The following is a 21,479-nucleotide window of genomic DNA, read 5'->3' as shown; positions in this document are numbered from 1 at the left end:
CCTGGTTCCTTCCTCTGGCCATTTTCGCTCTCCCTCCTCTCTTTGTGCTTGGGATTAGCAGATGTTATGACTGTATGAATTTGTGCAATAACACTTAAACAAATAGATGTTTCAGTGAACATAGATGAAGCAACAAGGACTTTCTCCTGTTACACGCTGTGTTTATGAAACAATGAAAGAAGGGAGAACCCCAGAAAGCCAGTGAATCCAATCCAACCCCTCAGGCAAAAGACGGCAGAGAGGGAGTAAAAAACAGCCATGTTTCCTATTATACAGTTGTTTTTTGCTTTTGTCAACAACATTTTGTAAATACAGAGTATTACTTTTAAGAGGTGCTAACTTTGTTATTATTAAATTGTGCTATATTCAATTATTTGCAGGGCAGCATTTGTATGATCTGTTTCCAAATGAAAATGATGCAGCGCTGTACTGGGAAATGAGAGCTCAGTCGTCATGGGCAGGGACTGTGTTCATCCAGCTTCCATGTTTCTAGAATGCATCAGCCAAACAGCCTCACACTCGACACAGCACTTCTGTGGGTCCAGCATGAGCACTACCTGCCATGACACAGTTGTGTCCTCTTGCAATGCTGGAGTAAACTCATCATATGTCTGCAAATACCTCACACATTTGATTTCATTTTATGGCATTGATAAAGTCAGACAAATTTACAGTTTTATACAAACCAGAGTGTTTACATGCCTCAAAAGTGGGACTTGAGGTGATGTGGTTCCCCGGAGCGAACACTGCCTCTGGAGTATGAGCAGTATATGCACATGTCCTCCAGGTTTGGCTTTGCAACAAAAGCACAGTTGATCTTCTGGCATGTTCACATTTCCATCAGCAAATATCTGAAATGGGAACTGCCAACAGCCAACAGCCAACGCAGACTACATAAAGGAAAAGAAAAATACAACCTTATATTAATGCATACAGGAAAAGGCAAGGCAAACATCAGGTTTTCTACATAATGGAAAAAGGTCAGATAAATACATGAATAGATGAATGTTGTTCTTGGATAAACTCATGTCACAGCTTGGTGTATTCGTTGTAAATTGTGATGGAGCTGCTGTTGCCTCATAGTTCAGTTTCACCATTTTCTGTTAGTCCAAAAAATTTCACAGTCAATGCAGCATTTATTCGGGTCATAAGCAAAACAGCTGGCAAGTTTGAAGTCGATTGAAATGTCAAGGATATTGAAATACAGACAGACAGGTTCCTCCCATATGTAGAATTTGAAGTGAACCAGCAGGGACTTATTCAGCCTAATAAGACATTTCACCATTAAAATCCGTTCTCATGCAGCCTCATGTTCTCCAGGTTGGCCTCCTTTAAACGTTTGCCCTTCACACAGCAGCTGTGTGTTTGCTTCCCCGTGTGTCCAACCTGGTCTGGATAGACGGGAGGTGAACATATGTGTCAGGTCACCTACAGGCTGCGGCTTCGTGTGAGAGAGAACTGCCAGCGAGTGTGAGGTGATAGGAACCACTACAGTTATAGGCCCGCTGCATGCATAAACACATGCACACACACACACATGCTTATACCTCGATTCATACTTAATCGTGCATGCAGTACTTATGCACATACCAGTGGGAGATGTTAGGGGCCTCCACACCAGCACATAAGCATTTTAAATCGCTATTATTTAATTATCATTCTCTTTTGATTCTAATTTCAAATTTCTTTCCAGATTTGTAAAGCATAAAATAACAAAGTAAAACCAAACTTACTGGGAAAAGTACAACATCTTTGAGAAACAAGTTATTTGATGTGTATTTTGACTTTTTAATTTGGTCCATGTCCCATCCACTCACATGGAGACGTTTTATGACAAACACTGCAGCCCGCCACCAGGTCACTTTTGGGGAGCTGGCAGGTTGTCTGACTTTATATACAGTCCATGGTTCGGTTTTAATGACGAAGAGAAGAAGAGTTGAAGGCCCAGATATTTCAGACAAATACATGGGGTAAATACAAGTCTCAGTAAAGGCATTCAGGGGGCAAAGGGGAAGGTCGTCAATGAGGGCAACATTTCTGCATATGAATAAACAGGGGATTTATTCAATTTAGAGCTCACAATCTGCATGTGTCCTGTGTACCTTTAAGGTTCATAAGGAAAACTTTGTGAAATATTTGTGGAAATTAAAGAGAAAGTGATTGAAATTATCTGCACAATTCTGTGCAATTTTAACAACCACACAATTTACTTGTGACAAAAAAACTCTGTCTATTATCTAAACTACACGTTATTTCTTCAACTTATTCCTCCTGAACTATTGTTGTGCGAGTAGGATTAACATCTGTCTAACTTAATTTACCATGTCCCTTCCCATTAGTTTCTATACACCTGCAAAGACATACACATAAAGTAGAGAAATGCACTTCATTGGATAGACCTAAGTTGTGTCTCTGATTAAAGAAAAAAGGTTATTTTGCCTGTTTGATTAATGCCGTACATGTCTCTAGATGCAGATTTTTCAAAAACAAGACACTTAGGGATTAATAAATCAGGCTTAATGAAGTCTCCCCCATGCTGTAATCACAAACCCTTTCCCCCTTCTCTTATTTCTGTCTTTAGGACGCTGACTCATGTCTTTACGGACCTGTAACTGTCCCCGCTGGTCCCAGTTTCTCATTGGCCATAATGAAGCATGAAATTTTATCATCCAGCGATGCCAGGTCGGATTAAGTGACGGCCTGGACTCCCAGAAATCTGACTGCGCGTTCATTGCTCTTCAAGGTTTTCTTTGCCTTGCGTTGTGAAATGAGCGTGATTATAATCTAACAACAGTGTTCACTTTGAGTAATGAAGAGGAATAAAAGAGGACAGAAAGTGTGAGCGTTAAGACTATCCAGACATCTTTTAAAGTAAATACAGCTCAGGGAGATGAATTACAGCCGTTTCCAGTCCAAATGTGGGCGTATAATAATGTGATCGTATAAAATCCAATCTTTATGGTCAGATCTCAAAAATCACATTAAAATGACATGTGTGAGTGTAGGCAGCGGGCTCGTAGATATATGGCTTATTCTCATGAATTTTTAAATGGAATAAGCATAATGTGGGACTGGAGAACTTTTTTGGATCCCTGCGCTGAGTCTGACAGGATCACGGTCGCTCTGTGACTGTAACCATCTGTTTGTGTGTCCTTTCATGAGTACGTCAGGTGGCTGTTTTTGTGTTTATCAGGTTGCATTTCTTTCCACACAACAGCTAAATATTAACAGCCACTCGGGCTGTTTTTGCCTTGGACCCTTCATTTCCAGTCTGAACCTTGTCCAGCGCGCAGAAGGAAAACAGGACTGTCGGGAAAGAGCCAGGGCAGCACTCAGGTCAAGGCCCTCTAGAGTTACCGATGTCGTAGTCCAATCCAGGAGTTTTTTTCACAGGATAATTAAACTATACGACGTGTGCATAAAGTGGTTCAGGCAGGAAATCCATCTCTGCTCAGCTCAGCACCTTACTTACCAGCCTCCCCCTTTCCTCTCAGTGCACACCTACACCTTCCTGCAGCATAAGTACTTGTATGTGCTAAAATGTATTCTTTTGTCCTCCCTAAAACCATTTCATTCTCTTTTTCTCTGCCCCCCTTTTTCCCCTTCATCCTGCACATGTGCATGCACACACGTGTTGTTACAGAGTTTTTCCTTCACTTTCACCACAGGTTATTATAACAAATTACAGAGGTATAGGCTAAATGAGCTCCAGCAGGCATAATTTAATTACTCCAGACAGTATAAAAGAGACTGACTGAGCAGTATAAAGCCTCTCACAGGAGCCGGCTGCCGGGCCAACATTTCAATGGTCTACAGCAGCAACTCAGTCAACAGTCATATTCCAGTCAGTAATTCAGAATATTTTCTGAATAGTTGAATTTTTAAGCACTGAGTTTATATTACTGTCAGTCTGCAATTCCTCATTAACTCCCAGACTCAGTATTTTTTTAATAGGCATTGCATCAAATGACTAAAGGGGTCACCGGCAGCTACTTTCAGCTATTACCAGCTATTAAGCCCTTATTTGGGTTTATAATTTCAGGCCCAAAAATGTAATACATTGTTCAGTCTCACTGTCTAATCACTCGTTTTATAAAGATGGATTATTTAACATTTACATTTGACGTGTTCATTTGGTCCATGTCCTATCTCAGCCACCAGGGGGAGATTGTGATGCTTTGGCTTCACGTTTGAGGAGCTGTCATACCGTCCATCTTCATACACAGTCTATGGTTTGGACTCCGGCGTCATGACATCCAACAAATGTTTCTGTGTTTCACTCGATGCGTTTGACCACTTGGCTACTTGCTAACATCAAAAAGCCATCAGGTGATGGCTGTGACTGTTTCATCATACACCCATTAATCCAAAAAAGAAAAAAAAGAACAAAAGTATTTTTAAACAAGCTGTTTGATATTTTCTGAAATTAGCTAATATTTGAATTTATATGTAACAATACAGCCAGTAAGCTAGCTAGCGTAGAGGAAAGTTTGGAAATTTGGAAAATTTCTTTTTTGTCTGAAGTGAGTCAAGGCTTTGTCCCAAAATGAATATTTATAAAAAAAAGTAATTCAGCTTTTCCATCGTCTTTCCCTTCATGTCCTCACGGTGTCTCATCCTCCTCCTTGAAACTGTGGTCACTGCTGTTCACGATTACTATCAGTATTATGTAATGGGGACCAATCACAGACATCCACCGTAGCATGACGTAGTCGTAGTGAGGCCAAGTGAACGCATCACTATTTCCCCCTTCGCACAAAACGACACAGCAGCACCAGCAGTGAGCTGGCAGACACACTGTCCGCACATGTAGCGCTCTGTTGTAAACACAGGCAGTCGTCAATCGCTCACTCATTCACCAATATGGGAATTCTCTGTCGCCCTCGTTCCCAGTCACACACAAACAAATTAACATACAGTCACTTTTACAAACAAGTAAATGATCATTTGTGCTGTGGAGTGTGTGTATGTTTGTCTGTGTGTGTGTGTGTGTGTGTGTGTGTGTGTCGGTGTGTGTGGGTGTGTGTCTGTGTGTGTGTGTGTGTGGGGGGGGTCGCTGTGAGGGTGAGGCAGTGTGCTGCTGGAGCTCTGTGGTGTGCTTCAGCAGGTTTTCATTTGCCAGTTCTCTGGCAGCCACTGCCCGCTCTTATTGAAAACATCCCATGGAATTTCCTCCCGCTGCCACGGCCTAGACACCACTTCACACACGTACACACTCGCACGTGTGTTTATGTATGTTTGCGACGCAAAGTCAGATGATCCGCAGAGATATTTATCGCTAAAAAGAGCAGTTACTGTCAAAAGATACACATGTACCATTGTTTGTTTTACAAGTCGGATCCACTTTGGATCCGTTCGGCGAAAGTTGATTTTTGAGCGCATGTTAACCGGCGTAGGCCTATAATAGCATCATTGTGCAGGCAGAGCGGGACCATGTGTTTTTCAGTCGCTTGTGGTGTTGTGGTGTTGAAGTGATGACTGAGGGAGAGAGTCTGCCCGGCGTGCATGTCACTTTGTCTCTGTGGCTCATCCCCTTACTGCATATCTGCTTTTCTCAGCCCTTTCCCTGTCTGTGTCTGTCTGTCTCTCTCTGTCTTTCTCGCTCTGTCTGTCTTCCTGTCTTTACTTTCCTGCCCTCCACGCAGTCGGTCTGGTTTTACGCTGCTATCTTTCTGGTCTTCTCACTTTGTCTCTCTCCATCTGGTGCTGTCTCGCATTTATTAAACTGACGCCATCCCTCGCTCCGGCGTCTCCTCTGCCTCGTGCCGTCCTCCCCTTCGCACAGAGCTTTTTACGAAGTGACGGAGATACCATGTGTGCGTCATGTGTTGCGCTTTGCTTGGTGGAGAAGACAGATAGAGAGGAAGAGATTTAGAGATATTAGTGCTTTCCAAATGACAGTTTGAGCTTAGCACGCATTTAGATTTATATTTAACAGGAGTGTGGTTTGGCCTATAGTGTGTTTTTTGCTGCAGTGATGTGTCTCATTGCGTATCATTCAGTTCTTTGGTCCCGTAGGTCCACTTCCATCCTGTCTCACTGTCCATTAAGGTGAAATGTCTCTTTCTGCAGTGCACGTTGTCACACATATGTATTGGCCTGCTTTTAAATTCGTGAATGTCCTGTTTTCCATGTACAAAAAAGAAAAAGTTTCACTCAAGTAACAGAAAACCAACAAATTTCCACATGTTCTTGCCCCTTGAAAAAGTTTTTCCATCAGCATATCTGCTTGTACAGTATGTCCACAGTACAAATTATCTTGACAGTCTGTTGTTGTAATTGATTAAATCAAGCAGGCTGCATCTCAGACCAACAAGACTTTGTTTCATTGTGTAAAAGTATCTGAGATTGAAAACATTCGGCCTAACATTCCAGTTTATTGTATTTGCCGTGCAAAGATATATTTTTTTGTTTTTAATGCATTATGCATCTATTGTAGCTTATATACAAATCACTTGGATTTAAAATGTAATGCAAAAACAACGTGCTGTTTTTTAATTCATAAAAAATATAAAAAATGTCATATTCAATATGAAAACCATAAAACGTAGTTAGTTTTAGTTTTACATTAAAGTGCCAGTTAGCATTTTATTATAATTGACAGAAATTAGATTACACATTTCATTTATGCTGTAGCTGCATTCATGACTTTCTCTTTCTTACATAAGTTAGATCTGTCTTTTACCCACGTTACATATTTTCACTACTTGTAAAACAATTTAAAAGTGTTTCTGAGCCCTGGGTATCACACATACCCCTCAAATACTGTAGCCACAGAATTAGCACTAACACGATGCCCATGTACACTTATGTTGTTTTGTAAATGTGCAGAAATGTAACTCTTTGCGTTTGCATGGGCATCGTCTTATGGTAACTCTTAGCTAAACTGGTGGGGTTCCCTGCTTTAATGAAATCAGTGTAGACCTTTAGCTTGTTCAAGAATTACACACTTCATTAGAACATCTCATACCTTATTTAGAGCCAATAAGCTTAATGCTACATTTCATAAACACATGGAGGCTTCAGTCCTACTCGCTTTGATCCTCTGAGCTCTGAAATTGGCTGACGTGCACACAGCAGAAAGTATGTGGAGCGGAGAATACAAGCACACAAAGGTTCACTTCTTGGTGCTGCGTTTCCTGCGTGGTAGTTAATTTCATTCACCTGTTGTACCAGGTGTAAATAAAGTGCAGATTAAATGGTAAGAATGAAAACCAGCTGCTCTCTGGGTCCTGAGAAACCACTGCTGTGAAACTCTGGTTACTGCCAGCACACACACACACACGCACACACACACACACAGACATTTCTCCATGACTTCAGAGGACATAACTTTATTTCTTGGAGAGGTACTCTAACCTTAAACATAGTTAGTACTTGCCTAACCATAATCACCCTTACTCTAACCTTAACCTAAACCTAACTTTAACGTAAACCTGAACTTAAACACATCTTCCCCTCGAAATTAAATTTTTTTACATTATTTGCACTCGTCCCCATAAGGAAGACACGTCCCCATAATGTGTGTAAACAGATTTAGGTCCCCACAACATGACTAATACCTGGACCACACACACACACGCACACCTTCAGGAACACAAACACATATTGACACACAAGCATGCACATACATACATTTACTCAAAGCTTGTCGAATGCCAAACACACACACCAGACTGAGACATTGCACAAAATGCACTCCTTTCACGCAGGGTTCACACTTATTAGGCTTCAGCGGAAACACTGCTCCTTCAGTTTGAATGGGCTGACGTCATATGCTGCATGCCAGACTGCTTTGTGGTTCCATTGCGTAGCTCACGCTGCGTGCAGCTGCAAGTAAAGATGAACGACGCGTCTCAACTTCCTCCCACTGTCCAGAAATAAAGCCACAATATCCTGGATATGAACAGTGCCAGTTTGCACATTTGAAGCCAGAATCTGCACTGTAGTGATTGGGGGATGGAGCGGTGGTATATCGATGTCCCGCCGATACACATGCTCAACCAATCACGAGTCACTCCCAGCTGTCAATCATGATGTTTTACCCCATTTTTATAGCAACTAATACCTATTTAAAACCAAACTTACTGGAAAAAGTAGCAGTTGGACATTCATCAGTGTGGTTAAATGACAGACACCATCTTTGAGAAAATGTAGCCTATCTGGCGTGCACATAAGTTTTGGAATAAAAGGAAATGTGCGAGTCTTTTCTACCTGCTCAAATGAAAACTCAATGTTTGATTGAACTTTAATTGAAGGATAGAGGAGAGTATATTTACTGACGGAAAGATAAAGACCGTGAGACAGAGCTCTGTGAGGACACCGCAGCTTCTTCCATTACGTGTGAGTGTCCAGGAGAAAGACGTCTTTCTCCTCCAGTTGACCAGCTGCTCCCTATAATCTCCTTGTCCCCAGCAGGAGAGATGACCACATCTGCCGGGAATAAAAACAAACAATGGGGGCGATTTTCGCTTAATGCTGTTAGCTTCCCTTTAGGTGCAGCTCACCTCCCTTCCTGTCTCCATTTCTTTGCACCTTTGTATTCCACCTCCAGCACACGACTTTCTCTCTGCCCACCAGGAGAGCTTTACGGACTGCAGCACGAGCTCACGCAGTCTAAATATTTAAACGCGGGGAATCACTTTAAAGCTTCTCGCACTAAAACCACTGAGCCCTCCCTCCAGCCTTCTCTGACATGGACGGGTGTCAGGTCCACCACATGCAGCCGTCTACCTCTGGATATGATCCCCCTTGCAATTCTCTTGATCTCTGTATTTGACCCGAACCTGCATGTCAACAGCTGTCGCTCAGAACACCTCAGAGCGGAGCAGGGAGACACTTGGACCTCGTATTGCATGCATAGCAAGTGAAGTCATTATGGAGATGAGGATTAAGAAATGTGGAGGGGTGAGAGGAAAGACTCCAAGCTGCTGTTATTCCCTTTCTACAAATCTAGAACTGGGCTGAGAGGTGGAATTTACCATCCTGCCTTTTTAGATTTACACTTCATTTGAAAGTGATGCTCTGTTTTCAAGGCAATGGTTCAACTATTTCTGAGGCAATGGGGGTAGTTGTATCCCCAGCTCCGCTCTGTTAATCCAAAGGCTTCTGGGTGATTTATAAAGGGATCCCGGCTCTGTAAAACTGCAAATGGAAATGCACAGCCAGGAGCAGGGATGCTGGCCTTATTAAAATCTTTGCTGCATTACTCATATGGTGAGTGGTAGTGCTACGCAGGATACATCAGGGAGGCACTTTCCTCTATAAAACATAATGTAAACACACACACAAATACACTGGACACATGGCACACACACTGCCTGGTACATTAGCAGATGACTAAAAGAAAAACCTGAATACATGACTAAAATTGAAACAAATGCAGATGCTTCCATATGAAGCATGGTAGTAACTTAATGTTATTGATGAGTGTAGGCTCTTGGACAGTTGGACAGTTGAGGTGGTTCAGGCATCAAGTCATGATGCCCCCTGGGCGCCGGGCACTTCAAACTGGGAGGAGACTCGAGAGTAGACCCATAACTTGCTGGAGGGACCCTAAGGTGAGTTGGAAAGTGGGGCTAGGCAGAGGGACATCTGGGATTTCACTTGGCTTGATAAGTGGATGGATGGATGGAGTAGAGGCCCTTTTAGATGGAGAGTGATTCGTGCTGTGCTGGCCGTTGGGTTCAGCTCACAGTCTTCCCCCGCCCTTGGTTTGTGCTATGGTGGCTGCTGGGTTCAATCCTAAATAGTCTGAGTTTTCTGTTGGTTTTTTTGCCCATTTTGCCCAAGTACAAAAAGCTAACTGCCATCTGACTCAAAATGTTTTGCCATGATATGGTTTTCCTCCTGAGGTCTGTACATAATTGTGTCGTATAATTCGGGGAACTCAGACACGCACAACATCATCTTTTCTTTTATTGTGCATTCTGTTCCAGGCTGGAAGCTTTGTTTCTATTGAACTGTCATTGCGTGGCGTGAGCAGTTGAAAAGAAGGGCTTTCAAAGTGCAGTGGTGCCGTTGTTGTGCTGCGTCAGAAAGGGCCTTGAGAATCGTAGACTATGCCAGCTTGGCAGTCACTAGATTTCAACTCAACGGAACATTTGCTATGAGCCCCCTCCTATAAAGCTACAGTTGCTAGGGCCTTTTGGGCTTTCTGTTAAAACGGTGGCAGAATTTACCGTAAATATTGAAATCAATGAGTTTTAAATTTCATACATGCACACAAACAGGATTCTAACTCGGAGCCATTGATTTGTGGCCAAAAACCTATTGTTACAGCAAATGTATCCAATGCAGAATGCACTCGAGCACACAAACACCCTGTGTAATCCACACTTTACACGTGTGTCCTTTTTTAGAGCTTAAATAATTATGATCAATTAAACAACTATGGGAGGATGTGGATGAACATATGAGCCAGTGTTTTCCATCGCCATCATCAAAACACCAGATGAGGTTCATCACTCCAGTGGAGTTCAGAACCTATGCAGAGGAGCGCTGAGGCTAATGGTCCATGGTGGTCCATCACCCTACATGTTAGTTTTTCCTTCAATTTGTCACCGGTTGGACACATGCACCCTTATTCATACACATTCACAAACACATGGCGATGAGTAGACGTTTCTCCATTATCTCAGCCTGTGTACACACTCAGTCTTGAGCACATTTCCAAACAAATCTAAAGAGGAACACGCCCATGTCAACCATAAAGTGGTGGGTTAGATTTTTTATTTTTCCTCTCTGTTTATGGGTTTCTCTCATCACTGCATCCTCCCTCTCTCTCTCTCTCTCTCTCTCTCTCTCTCTCTCTCTCTCTCTCTCTCTCTCTCTCTCTCTCTCTCTCTCCATTTTTTTATACCTCATCCTCGCATCTCTCTTTCATCTGTTGTTCAACTGGCTCAGAGGCAACAGCTTGTGTTTGTTTGGTCCACGATGTAGCAACAGTACCCAGCATGCATTCCTGCCGGTTGCAGGGTGTACTTCAACGCAAACCATCTCGCCCTCTGGTCACGCTCTCCGTCTGTGCTCCCTCTCTTTCTCCGCTGCTTAGTATCCATCTACCCCCCCTTTTTCTTTCTTCCTCTCTGTTTTTATTCACTCAATCCACCACTAAGTTGCGATCTCCTCCCTCTTCTATTCTCTCATCCTCTTTTTAGTGTTTCTGCAATTCTCATATGAGGTGGTCTGCTTGCAGGCCATGTGGGATTTTTTTTCAAACCACTAGTGCGTATCAGCTGATCCATTGTTTACACTGTGTAATTGCAAACACATTTGTTTTTACAAAAACTAAAAAATAACATAATTATCTTCCTGTGTGTTTCGCTTTTTACATTTTTGGATCAATCTCCCATGCCAAATTCTTGCTGTGTTTCCATTTATCCCCTCTCTTCCTGCTGTCAGCATCTCTTTGCATGTCGAGGGTCGTCGTCCCAGGAGGATATAGAATGGGATGGCGAGAGAGGTGGATGAATAGTGAAAGGAGACAGGAAGGGAGGGATGAGGAGGAGAATGAGAAAGTGATGGAGAGAGGGAACAGGGGGCTACAAAGAAAAGAAAGGAGGGGTAGAGACTAAAGATTGATTGGTGTTGACATGGATGGAGTCGAGTCTGCATGGGTGGCAACCCTAGAGACATGGTGCGGCACCTCTTTTTGCAACACACACATGCACTCACAAACAATTTAGTGGAGAGAGAAGAGACGAAAACAAGTAGTTGATGGAAAACATAACCACAGTGACACCCAGACAACCAGGGATGATAATTAAGTCTGGAAAGATAAGAGGTAGAAACAAGAGGTGGCAACAGTAAACACAGACGGACAAAGGAAGAGGTGGAGCGCAGTACGTTGCTACTGCGAGGGAAAATCAGGGGTGAGTCATTAATGAGTCATTAACTCAAGAGCCACAGGAAGGGGAACACACCGTAAGGAAGTGCACACTACAAAAAGTCACGCTTGCTTCTACATAATCATTGAACTGTATTTTCAAGGATCACATTTTTTTATATAACAAGCTATATCTGCTTTATTAGAGTGATGACAGCCGACTGGCAGAAACAAAATGGATGATGCGTGAAAGTGGTTTGAGGCCACAAGACCACAAGTAATGTTGTTCCTGTCGTAGCCTCAGCGTGAGCCATAGATCGCTTGTTAGATGAATCACTGGGATATAAATAATGATGAAGTTTGAAGCTGCGCTCCGATTCAATTTCTACATATTAATTGTAAGCAGGTTATTATGAGTATGAAAATGATAATCAAGTACACTCAGATACTTAGAAATGTTTTTGAGTGTCCAACTGAACTAAAGTACAATAAATCCTGTCTCATATATGAATATTTGCCAAATGCATCTGAATGAAAACATAATCACTGCCTTGATTGTTAAATGGGTAGTTTGAGTTTGTATTTTAGGAGCTTGAGGCACTGGAGGTTTGAGGGTGTAGTTGGGGTTGAGGATAGTGGAAATACGCAGCAGGACTTTGACACTAGAGATCAAGGTTAACACGAACATTAATAAGTAAGTAAAGACATCAAGTCCAATTCCTCAAGACACTTTTGACTTTTTCAGTATCGAACAATGAGACCATAATCTTTTCCCCTTAACCCTTAACCAAGAGCTCGGTGTGCCTGAGCATGATAATAAAAACATTAATCATGGGAAAAGAGGAGCAGCTCACAGCTGCAAAACATCGGGACAATTTGCAGATGGTGCTGATAAAGCTCTCACAGGACTTTGAACAAAGAAACAATAAGTATTAAGGCTCTGTAATAACAATGTGATTTCTCTTTAATAAGCTTAATTGGCAGTGACATTCAAAAGTCATGGGGTCCATTTTCTATTTTAGTCTTTTAGTAGGAAAGAAAAGTAGAGTAGTAGAAAGACTCTATGCAGTCAGTATGTTATGTAGCATTTGGACATTGCGGATATTTAATTTGTCTTTGTTCCTGATGAAACCCTCTTTATTTTGCTCAGGAAACTATCATGCAACACCAGAAATAAATAAAGGCTTTCAAATTACATTCATTTTCACATAAAAAGGTCATAGATTGCTGTTATAAGTAAAAATGGCTAGGTGGCCAACAGTCCCCTTATTAAACCTCATTTAAATTCACTTGATCCTCATTACACACACTCTTATTTATCAGTCTCCAAAACATGCCAGATTTTTTATTTCATCAAGATCCAATAATTATTCATGAGAAATCACGTAAAATGTTGAAAGACACTCTAATTTGCATTGTTGTAAAGAAGGTGAAAGTCTGCACCCTAATCCGTTTCTGCACCAATACTGAATGGTTCTTCTTTGGGCCACGCACCACCCCTCCACCAAATTTCATGAGTTGTTTTTTCGTAATCCTGAAAACAAACAACAACAACAAAATGCAGACAAAACATAACCTCCTAATGGTGGAGATGATAATTTCACACACAGCAGCAGCAGCATGTTTTACAGTGTACTACCTGTGCATTCAGCCTCTGAGCTCCCCCAGCAGCAGGGGGCGCAATTAAGAGTCGTGTGACCTCTCATTATATCTCTGCTAATTGAGGTGGTTTGTTGGGCCTGGTCTCTGCTTCAGAAGCACCACACTGTTTACTGTCTGGATACGCCACAAACAAACACACTGCAACCCAGCCTTTATCACACACACACACACACACACACACACACACACACACACACACACACACACACACACACACACACACACACACACACACACAAACGGAAAAGAGCTATTATCTCTGTACCCAGTCACTCACCCACGCACACACTAAGGATGAACCAAAAAAATACACAGGAACAAACAACACACACACCACAGTTGTCAGATTAATGAATGAATAAAGAGAATCATACACTCAAAGCATTTTCTAACCCCGTGTTGCAGACAACGGTACAGTGAGTTGTTTGGAGAGAGTGGGTGCTTGTTTACAGGATCCGAGAAATAAAAGATGAAGTTTATCCTGAAAGGAAAATACTCAGCAGATTGAAGGTTTACTGAATGTTAGATTTACGGAAGGTGTGTCTCAGAAATGAAAACCATGTGGTGATGGAAAACTGCAATTTTATCTTACAAACACACAAAAACACACACACACACAGACAGTTTGTGTGTGTTATTCGTGACAGCAGAGCGGAGGAAATCAAGTCAGCCCATCAAACAGTCAGCTTGACCTCACACCCGGTGAACACACAAGAGGTGTTCTTCTTCTCCCCCAGAAATTAATGAAATAGCTGCTTGACACAGATATGAGGGGGTTGGATCCATCAGCATGCATTCGCTGAATGAGCTGACTCAAGCCCCAGGAGAGAGGGATGAAAGAAAGAGAGAAGAATGTTACAGATGGGGAGAGAGGAGGAATTGGACATGCATTTGTGTTGTGTGACAATTTTTGAGAGTACATATTTTCGCAGAAATAAGAATTAGCCTGATAAGGGTGCCAGTCGCAGACTAAAAAGATGGACAATGCATCTTCACTTCCTCCCACTTAAGATGCTTTGGCTTCACTTTTGGGGAGCAGTTGTATCGTCCATTTGTACAAACAGTCTATGATGCCAAATAAAAAGTGAAGAAATCTCCATAGTTATTATGTTTCATTCATTCATTCCCCAGCATTAACATCCATAGAGCATTTTCTCCTCTTCATGTTGTTCTTTTTTCCCCCCCATTAAGGGATCTAGTTTGAACTCTAACAGATCACTTGCAGTTGTCGTACTTTGGTTTCCTAAAAGAAATATGTCAACTCCTCTGCCCATTTTATGATGATATTTAGTCTGCATACATTACAACACACACATGCACACAAATACACACACACACACACCTTTACTCAGTCAGAACCTCACACTCTCCCCTCTTTGTAATCCCATCTCATCTTGCCGACACTGTTGTTAGAAGCCTCCTCTCACTCCGCAGCCTCTCAAGCGCAGCCTTTGAACTGGGCTGCCAAGAAAGTGTAACACTGCGTGCCTTTTTCTTAGACTTTCAGGAATGATCAGGAACATTATCATGATAAAACTGGCAGGGGTGAGGAGCTGAGTGGAAGCAGAGGGCCCTGACCCCCCAAAAAAGCAAGCAAGAGGCTTGAATATTGTCAACGTGTTGTTAATAAGCTGCAGGAGAGGGCTGAGGTGTGTGAGCGTTTGAATTCCTGCGTGTGTGTGTGTGCAAATTCTTTGCATGTGTAGGTTTGTGTATATGTGAGACTTCAAATATGAACTCTGCCGTCAGGGTGTGTGTGTAGCAGGTTGTGATGTCAGGGTACATTACAGCTTATTGCTGGGTTGAGTGACACGCAGGATTATCAGCTAATGGTAGAAATAAAAAACGGCTTTCATCAGCGTGGGGATCGGACCTGTATGTTTGATGTTGGTCTCAAAGAATCATGTAGGAGGTGAAGGAAAAGTAGAGAGAGGTGGAGGGCGGGTGGGAGGTTGAGTGTCGACAATACGGGGTCATTACAGAGCATCAAGTGGGTCTACTCGATGATGAGTGAACTTACATTTCAAGAGTCCCTGCTATCTTACAGATCCTCAACAATCCTCTTACTTTCTTCACTCTACGGCAGTTACTGTCACTGCCACAATCTCCTGACACCATGTGTGGTAACATTCTTCTATCTGTGCTTCCACCATGCCACTTCCTGAGAAGACAATATGCATATTATAGTGTCCATCTATTATCTTTGAGGGTTTGGGGGGTTTATCTGGAGCCAATCCCACCTGTGATACACTAGTGGCCTGTCCATGAGCAGGATAGATTATGAATGGATGGATGGATGTTTTTAGCATCAAAATGCTTTACTATGAATCACAATTGAGATTGAAACTACTTAAACAGAAGAAATCGGAGACCCCCCCCAAAAATAGTTTCAACATCTTCTCTCTTCTCTCTCCGTAATGACCTTTGTTCTACTTTTGTTTTGTCTACTGATAGGCCACTTCCTGGGGAACCACAGCGTGCTGGACATCCTCAGGCAGGAGGGTTACGAGATCATCCACACGCCCTCCGATTACCAGGAGCCGGTCGCAGAGTGAGTACGCACTGAAGAGTGTAACAGAGCGTGTCATTTCATTAAAGCACTGTGGTTAGAGAGAAACAAAAACTTATGTTATTGAAAAGCAGCGAGAGTAACATGATTACTTATTTCAGCTGAATAATACAGTGTTGTGCAGGTAATCAGTCACAGCTAGGTTACACTTTGAAACCAAACCACCAGTCTCCCAACCTGACAAGATAATGAATGGAAAGAAGAGTGTGGTTATGTTCCAGCATCAATCTGATAATGTTATGGTAATATGAAATGTGAGAGAGGTTCTGTCCAAACTGCGCTCTGTAACAAATAAAAGCTAATGCAGGAATCCTTTTGAAAGCTCATCAACTCCCTCACCTTCCTCACTGCTGCAGCAGCCGCCTGCCAGCGGCGCGCTGCCAGTGGTGGTTCTGTCTGTTCTCAGCAGCCACTGTTACCACAGTCAACACAAACACACACACATACATTCAAACTCACACACCTTACACAGAGGCTTGGCAGCATTTCTTCAACGAGCCCTCTTTATATTACACTGTGTGTGTGTGTGTGTGTGTGTGTGTGTGTGTGTGTGTGTGTGTGTGTGTGTGTGAGTGTGTGTGTGTATTCCTGTACTTATATCTCAGTGAGGACCATTTTAAGCATAGATCCTACAGAGTGAGGACATTTTGGAAAGTTAGGACTGTTTGAGGGTTAAGACTTGGTTTTAGGGTTAGGGTTAGTTTTAGGTATTTAGTTTGGATGGTTAGAGTTAGGGTATGGGGCTAGGGAATGCATTATGCCAATGAGTGTCTTCAATAAGATAGTAGTACGTGTGTGTTTGTCTGTATGTGAGTACTCATTTTTGTTACCTCTTTAGGATCTTTTTCATCATGTCCTTGTCAGGACCAGTTGACCTCATGGGGACCAAAGCCTGGTCCCCATGAGGCAAAACCATAATTTCTGACCTCCTGGTTAAGGTTAGAGGCAAGATGTGAATTGAATTTAGGTTACGGTTAGGTTCAGCCATGAATTGGCTATGGTTGAGATTATGGATAAGGTCCTGGTTAGGTTGTCGGCAATGTCAATTGAACATCAATGCAAAGTCCTATTAAGGATAGCTGTGCAAACCTTTGTGTGTATGTGGGGGGCATGAAGCAAGTCATTATGTGAATCATTAATGTGAAGACGTGTCAAGGATAGTTGGGGTTAGAGTTAAGTTTAGGTTTGAGTTTGAATGAGTGTAATATGGGTAAGGGGCTAGGGAATGCACAATGCCAATGAGGGTCCTCACTTAAACAAACATACAAGAATGTGTGTGTGTGTTTGTGTGTGCACCATTTGGCAGCTCCCGCCCTCCACCTACAGGGTTGATCCATGGGCCTATAAAATAGTAACAACAGCAACTTGAATCATGGTGGAAATGGAAAAACAAGGCACAACAAGGGGAATCTCTTTAGAACTGTAAAAACATACAGCCAGGGTTTTTCTTTTTTTTTTTTACAAACTTCTCACTGCTAAATTACAGCTGTGAACGTAGCCTCCCTATCTCCCTCCGCCCTGCGTGCAGAGTTGTGGGCTTCAGCCGGTGGTTCTGGTTTTAAAAGCTGACAAGTGGACTGACTTACTGTGGTCACAAAACACTCACGTATGCTGCACACACACACAACCGCACGACCACACGCTCACACGTGTGCATGCTCGCAGACGCTGTGAAGCTCCCCGATACAAGGTGATGTGACAGGCGGGGGAAAACACCACAAGATGGCTGCATGCGAGGTGTTTATGGAAGCTCGTAGCCTCAGCCCTGGAGTGTGTCGACTCCACTGGCACAAGGTCTTTAGGAGTGATTATATGAGTGAGTGACTGACAGAGCGGACTGGAGCTGGGTTTGGCTCCACAGTAGCTTGACCACAGGCCTGGAGTTATCATCGCCCAAACCAAAACCATCAAGACCTGAATGGGTGTTTCTGACGCCTGTAGCAGACGTGCACACCATCAATTTACGATCGCAGATGAGACAAATGCTAATCATGAGTGAGCAGTGGAAATCGTGACTAAAACCATCCATCATATCATGTTTAGTATCACTAAAGTTTGACGTCAACATAAGAATCTCCTCTTACCGTATTTTTTACTTTCTACTGCTTGTTTCTTACATGACGTGGATAATACTTCTTTTTTTTTAATGTCCCATGCACCTTGAAGCACAAATTTATTTTCGAGCCGTGCTGACAGGGAAAGAACAAGAGCAGAGAAAGTATGAGTAATGGATGGAAGAAAGAGGAGCATGGCAAAAGTCTGTGAGTAGACCGGGAGATTCTGGGTGGTCTGCTTGGGACAGATGTCAGTTTGACGCAGCAGTCCGGTCACTGGAGTTACAACATCCTCTGTTGCCTGTTGGGTAATTCTGCCACTCAGTGCAGTGTTTATAGAGCTCAGCATCCTATTTGGAGTTCATATCCTTGATTGAACTTGATAGAAAGGGGCTGTAAGTGAAAAGTAATGAAGTGGTCAGGGACCACAAACAAAAATATTCACTGGCAGCAAGTCTAAAGTATTAAAAGGTCTGAGACGAGGCCTGACAAAGACAAACATTCTTATTATTTAACTATACCACAAAGGTTTTAGTGACACACCGAGGATTTAGACAGTCCAAAAAATCACAGGAAAGCTTTTAATGAGGACAAACTAATTTCATTTATCCTGTCTTTCCTGTGCTCCAGGAGTAAACCAGCTGAGGAGCCTGCAGCAGGTTCCAGTGATGAGAGCCCAGACTCCAGCACTGTGTCTCCCACCAGCTGGGAGACCAGTTCATCAGAGCTGGAGCTGGAAGACTTAGACCACATCCCTGGACTCGGAGACGAGGAGCTGCCTCACATGCTGCTCCCCGACAGTCTGAGCCAGCTGGAGGATTTTGGACGACACAAGCGTCCACGCAAAGCTCACCGCGGACATGGCAGACCTCGTCTCTTCAGTGACCTGTGGGTTCGCATCGGGGACGGGTGAGATATCTAATATTTACATCGACAGTGGTAATTTTTTTGTTAAAAAAAATAACCGGAGGAGTTCTTATTCTCTTAAGAATGAAGACTTAGATGTAGATACTCGATGAAAATCTAACTTTAAAGTATTTAAGTATATAAAATCTGCCTATGACAAAAAAAAGAAATATTAACATTAAAATTAAACATTTCACCATAAAGAGACATTTATATCATTTTCAAATATCGATTTGTGTGTGAATGTAACTTGTGACTCGATTAGACTTGAAGAAATATAAAATACATATATAAATAGATCCAACTATATCCGTTTTTCAGTTAAAGAAACTATTGCAAAATTAAGTTAACACCTCTATAGTCCCTCCAATGAGTTTCTTGTCAGATGTCAAAATAGTGAAAAATATCCTCCACTCCAAGGTGGCGTCTTCAAATTTACTGTTTTGTAAAGACAGCAGATTTTAGTATCATAAACGACAAAGAAAATCTGTAAATATTTAACAAGTAACACATTTAACAAGCTGGATTTAGTGCTTTTTTGAATTTTTGGCTAAAAAATATCATGAGAAATCAGTTAATCAATTGCCACAATTGTTGCTGCTCATTGTACATTTTAGTTTCAGCTCTAGTTTTGAGCTTAAACCCTGACTTCTTCTGTCCTCTTTCCTCCAGCACAACCCCGCCACCTAATGTCAGGATAGTCAACGGCTATGTGACCGTGGACCCTCCTCTGACCCACCAGGAGCAGCGCAGACTGGTGGAGATCTACGCCACCAAGCAACAGCCCGATCCCCCTTCCTCCACCTCGCCCAGTCCAACCTCAGCTCAGCCAGCTTTGGTCCACGGCACACTCACACTATCCTGTCTCTTAGCCTGGATGTTATCACACATGCTGTTTACCTCCTGACCACAGGACAGCGTTATCTCACAGGCAAAACACTCAGACACTAGTGTTTCCGTACCAGAGCAGTGGAATGCATCTGATAAACAGGGAATGGCCGTCAACACATGCAGACAAGAGGACGGAGGAATATTTTAGTCGGGACTTGACGTGCTGAGGTGGGACGATCCTGCTGCCTTCACCACAGGGAGGCCTCAGGCCTGCCGACATGTCAAGTCTGACAAAGTGTGGAATAAGCTCTCAGCCGTGGTCGGAGTCTTCAAGCCTCATGAAAGTATTACGATAGAATAACAAACACATAGCACAGAGAAGACCCCGTCAATTTGAAGAGTTTGTGTGGTGGAGTCTTCTACCTAATAAACATGTAATACTGTATAGAAAAGTAAGACTGACAATAATAACGAGGATAGAACATACTAATAACAGCTGTAACTCTGTGATAAATGAGTTGAATGCAGTAGAGTCAAGCAGGGCTGTGTAGGAGGTGACGCATTCACGTCGCTACTTTTGTAAATTGTGCATTTTGTTCATAAATAAATATTGTATATTTATTATTTCTGGGAGAAAAGAGTATATTTTCTTGTTTTTTGAAGAAAATGAAAATAATAAACTTTGAAAAATAATGAAGTGTCCAATGATTTTTTTTTTCTCCTGTCCAGCAGACGGATGATGTGGCTTGAAGATAATGGGCAAGAACCTGAAAGCAAAATATAGAATAAATCAATAACAGCCTCATAAAGAGAGCGAGCACACTTTGTGCTTTCTATATATATTCTCATTATATTCTAAATTAAAGACATTTTAGTTTAATAAGTAACTACAGTAAACTCTTTTTGGATGTATTATGTGGCAACCAGTAATTAATTTAATATACAGACCCAGTGCACATTATTGAACCCAGTGTTTAGTAATGTGTGTATATTTATACAATTGTGTAAAGTGTAAAAAACTTATATAAACAACTCTTATGTTGAGGTAATAACCAGAAATTATATATTTATAAAACATAACTGTCAGGTTAAAGGTCCAGAAGGGTTTTTGAAGAGACAGCAGGTGATGTCATTCTGCCATCTGCTGGTTGAAACTGAGACAGGGATGAATAACGTCACCCTGGGCCTGCAGCACCAGTGTTAGGGCTGAATCAGATGGCAACAGAGACACCTCTGATTAACTCTATAAACACAAGTCTTAAGATCAATGCACCAAACAATTAAAATCACTTAGTCAGAAAAGGTTCTCAGAAAAAAAAACTGAATAACGATGGGTTGATGGGGAACACGTACAGAAAGTTGAGAAGGTAATGATGACAACAGTTTCTATCTGATTAGAAAACAATATGAGTCACTAATATCAATCATGTTTGCATTATTTGGCATCGATTGATTGGAGTTTGCAATGACAACAATCTGATGACACTCTCATTAGTTCAGGACAAGATGGTTCTCCTTATATATGAGTTATATGAAAATACGATGATCCCAGTTTATCACTATTCACAGAAAATGGGGATGGATAATGGTGTCTGGTTGTAAAGGTCAGAGCAGGAGTCACTGCTTTAGA

General features: G+C 42.2%; 1 protein-coding gene across 1 annotated transcript in view; it reads left to right on the top strand.

Moving 5' to 3' along the window:
* Positions 1 to 20,542, top strand: part of trabd2b (TraB domain containing 2B) — a 68,804-nt gene extending 48,262 nt beyond the window's left edge. The window contains exons 5-7 of the mRNA XM_047343267.1: positions 15,944 to 16,040; positions 18,743 to 19,021; positions 19,691 to 20,542. Of these exons, the coding sequence (XP_047199223.1) occupies positions 15,944 to 16,040; positions 18,743 to 19,021; positions 19,691 to 19,925 (611 nt within the window). The 3' untranslated portion in view covers positions 19,926 to 20,542. The remainder of the gene's footprint in view (positions 1 to 15,943; positions 16,041 to 18,742; positions 19,022 to 19,690) is intronic.
* The last annotated feature ends 937 nt before the right edge of the window (positions 20,543 to 21,479 follow it).

Source organism: Hippoglossus stenolepis, chromosome 14 (assembly GCF_022539355.2).
Source record: "Hippoglossus stenolepis isolate QCI-W04-F060 chromosome 14, HSTE1.2, whole genome shotgun sequence".
NCBI lineage: Eukaryota > Metazoa > Chordata > Actinopteri > Pleuronectiformes > Pleuronectidae > Hippoglossus > Hippoglossus stenolepis.
The sequence above is the reverse complement of the archived record's forward strand: the minus strand, read 5'-3'. Positions and strand labels throughout refer to the sequence as shown.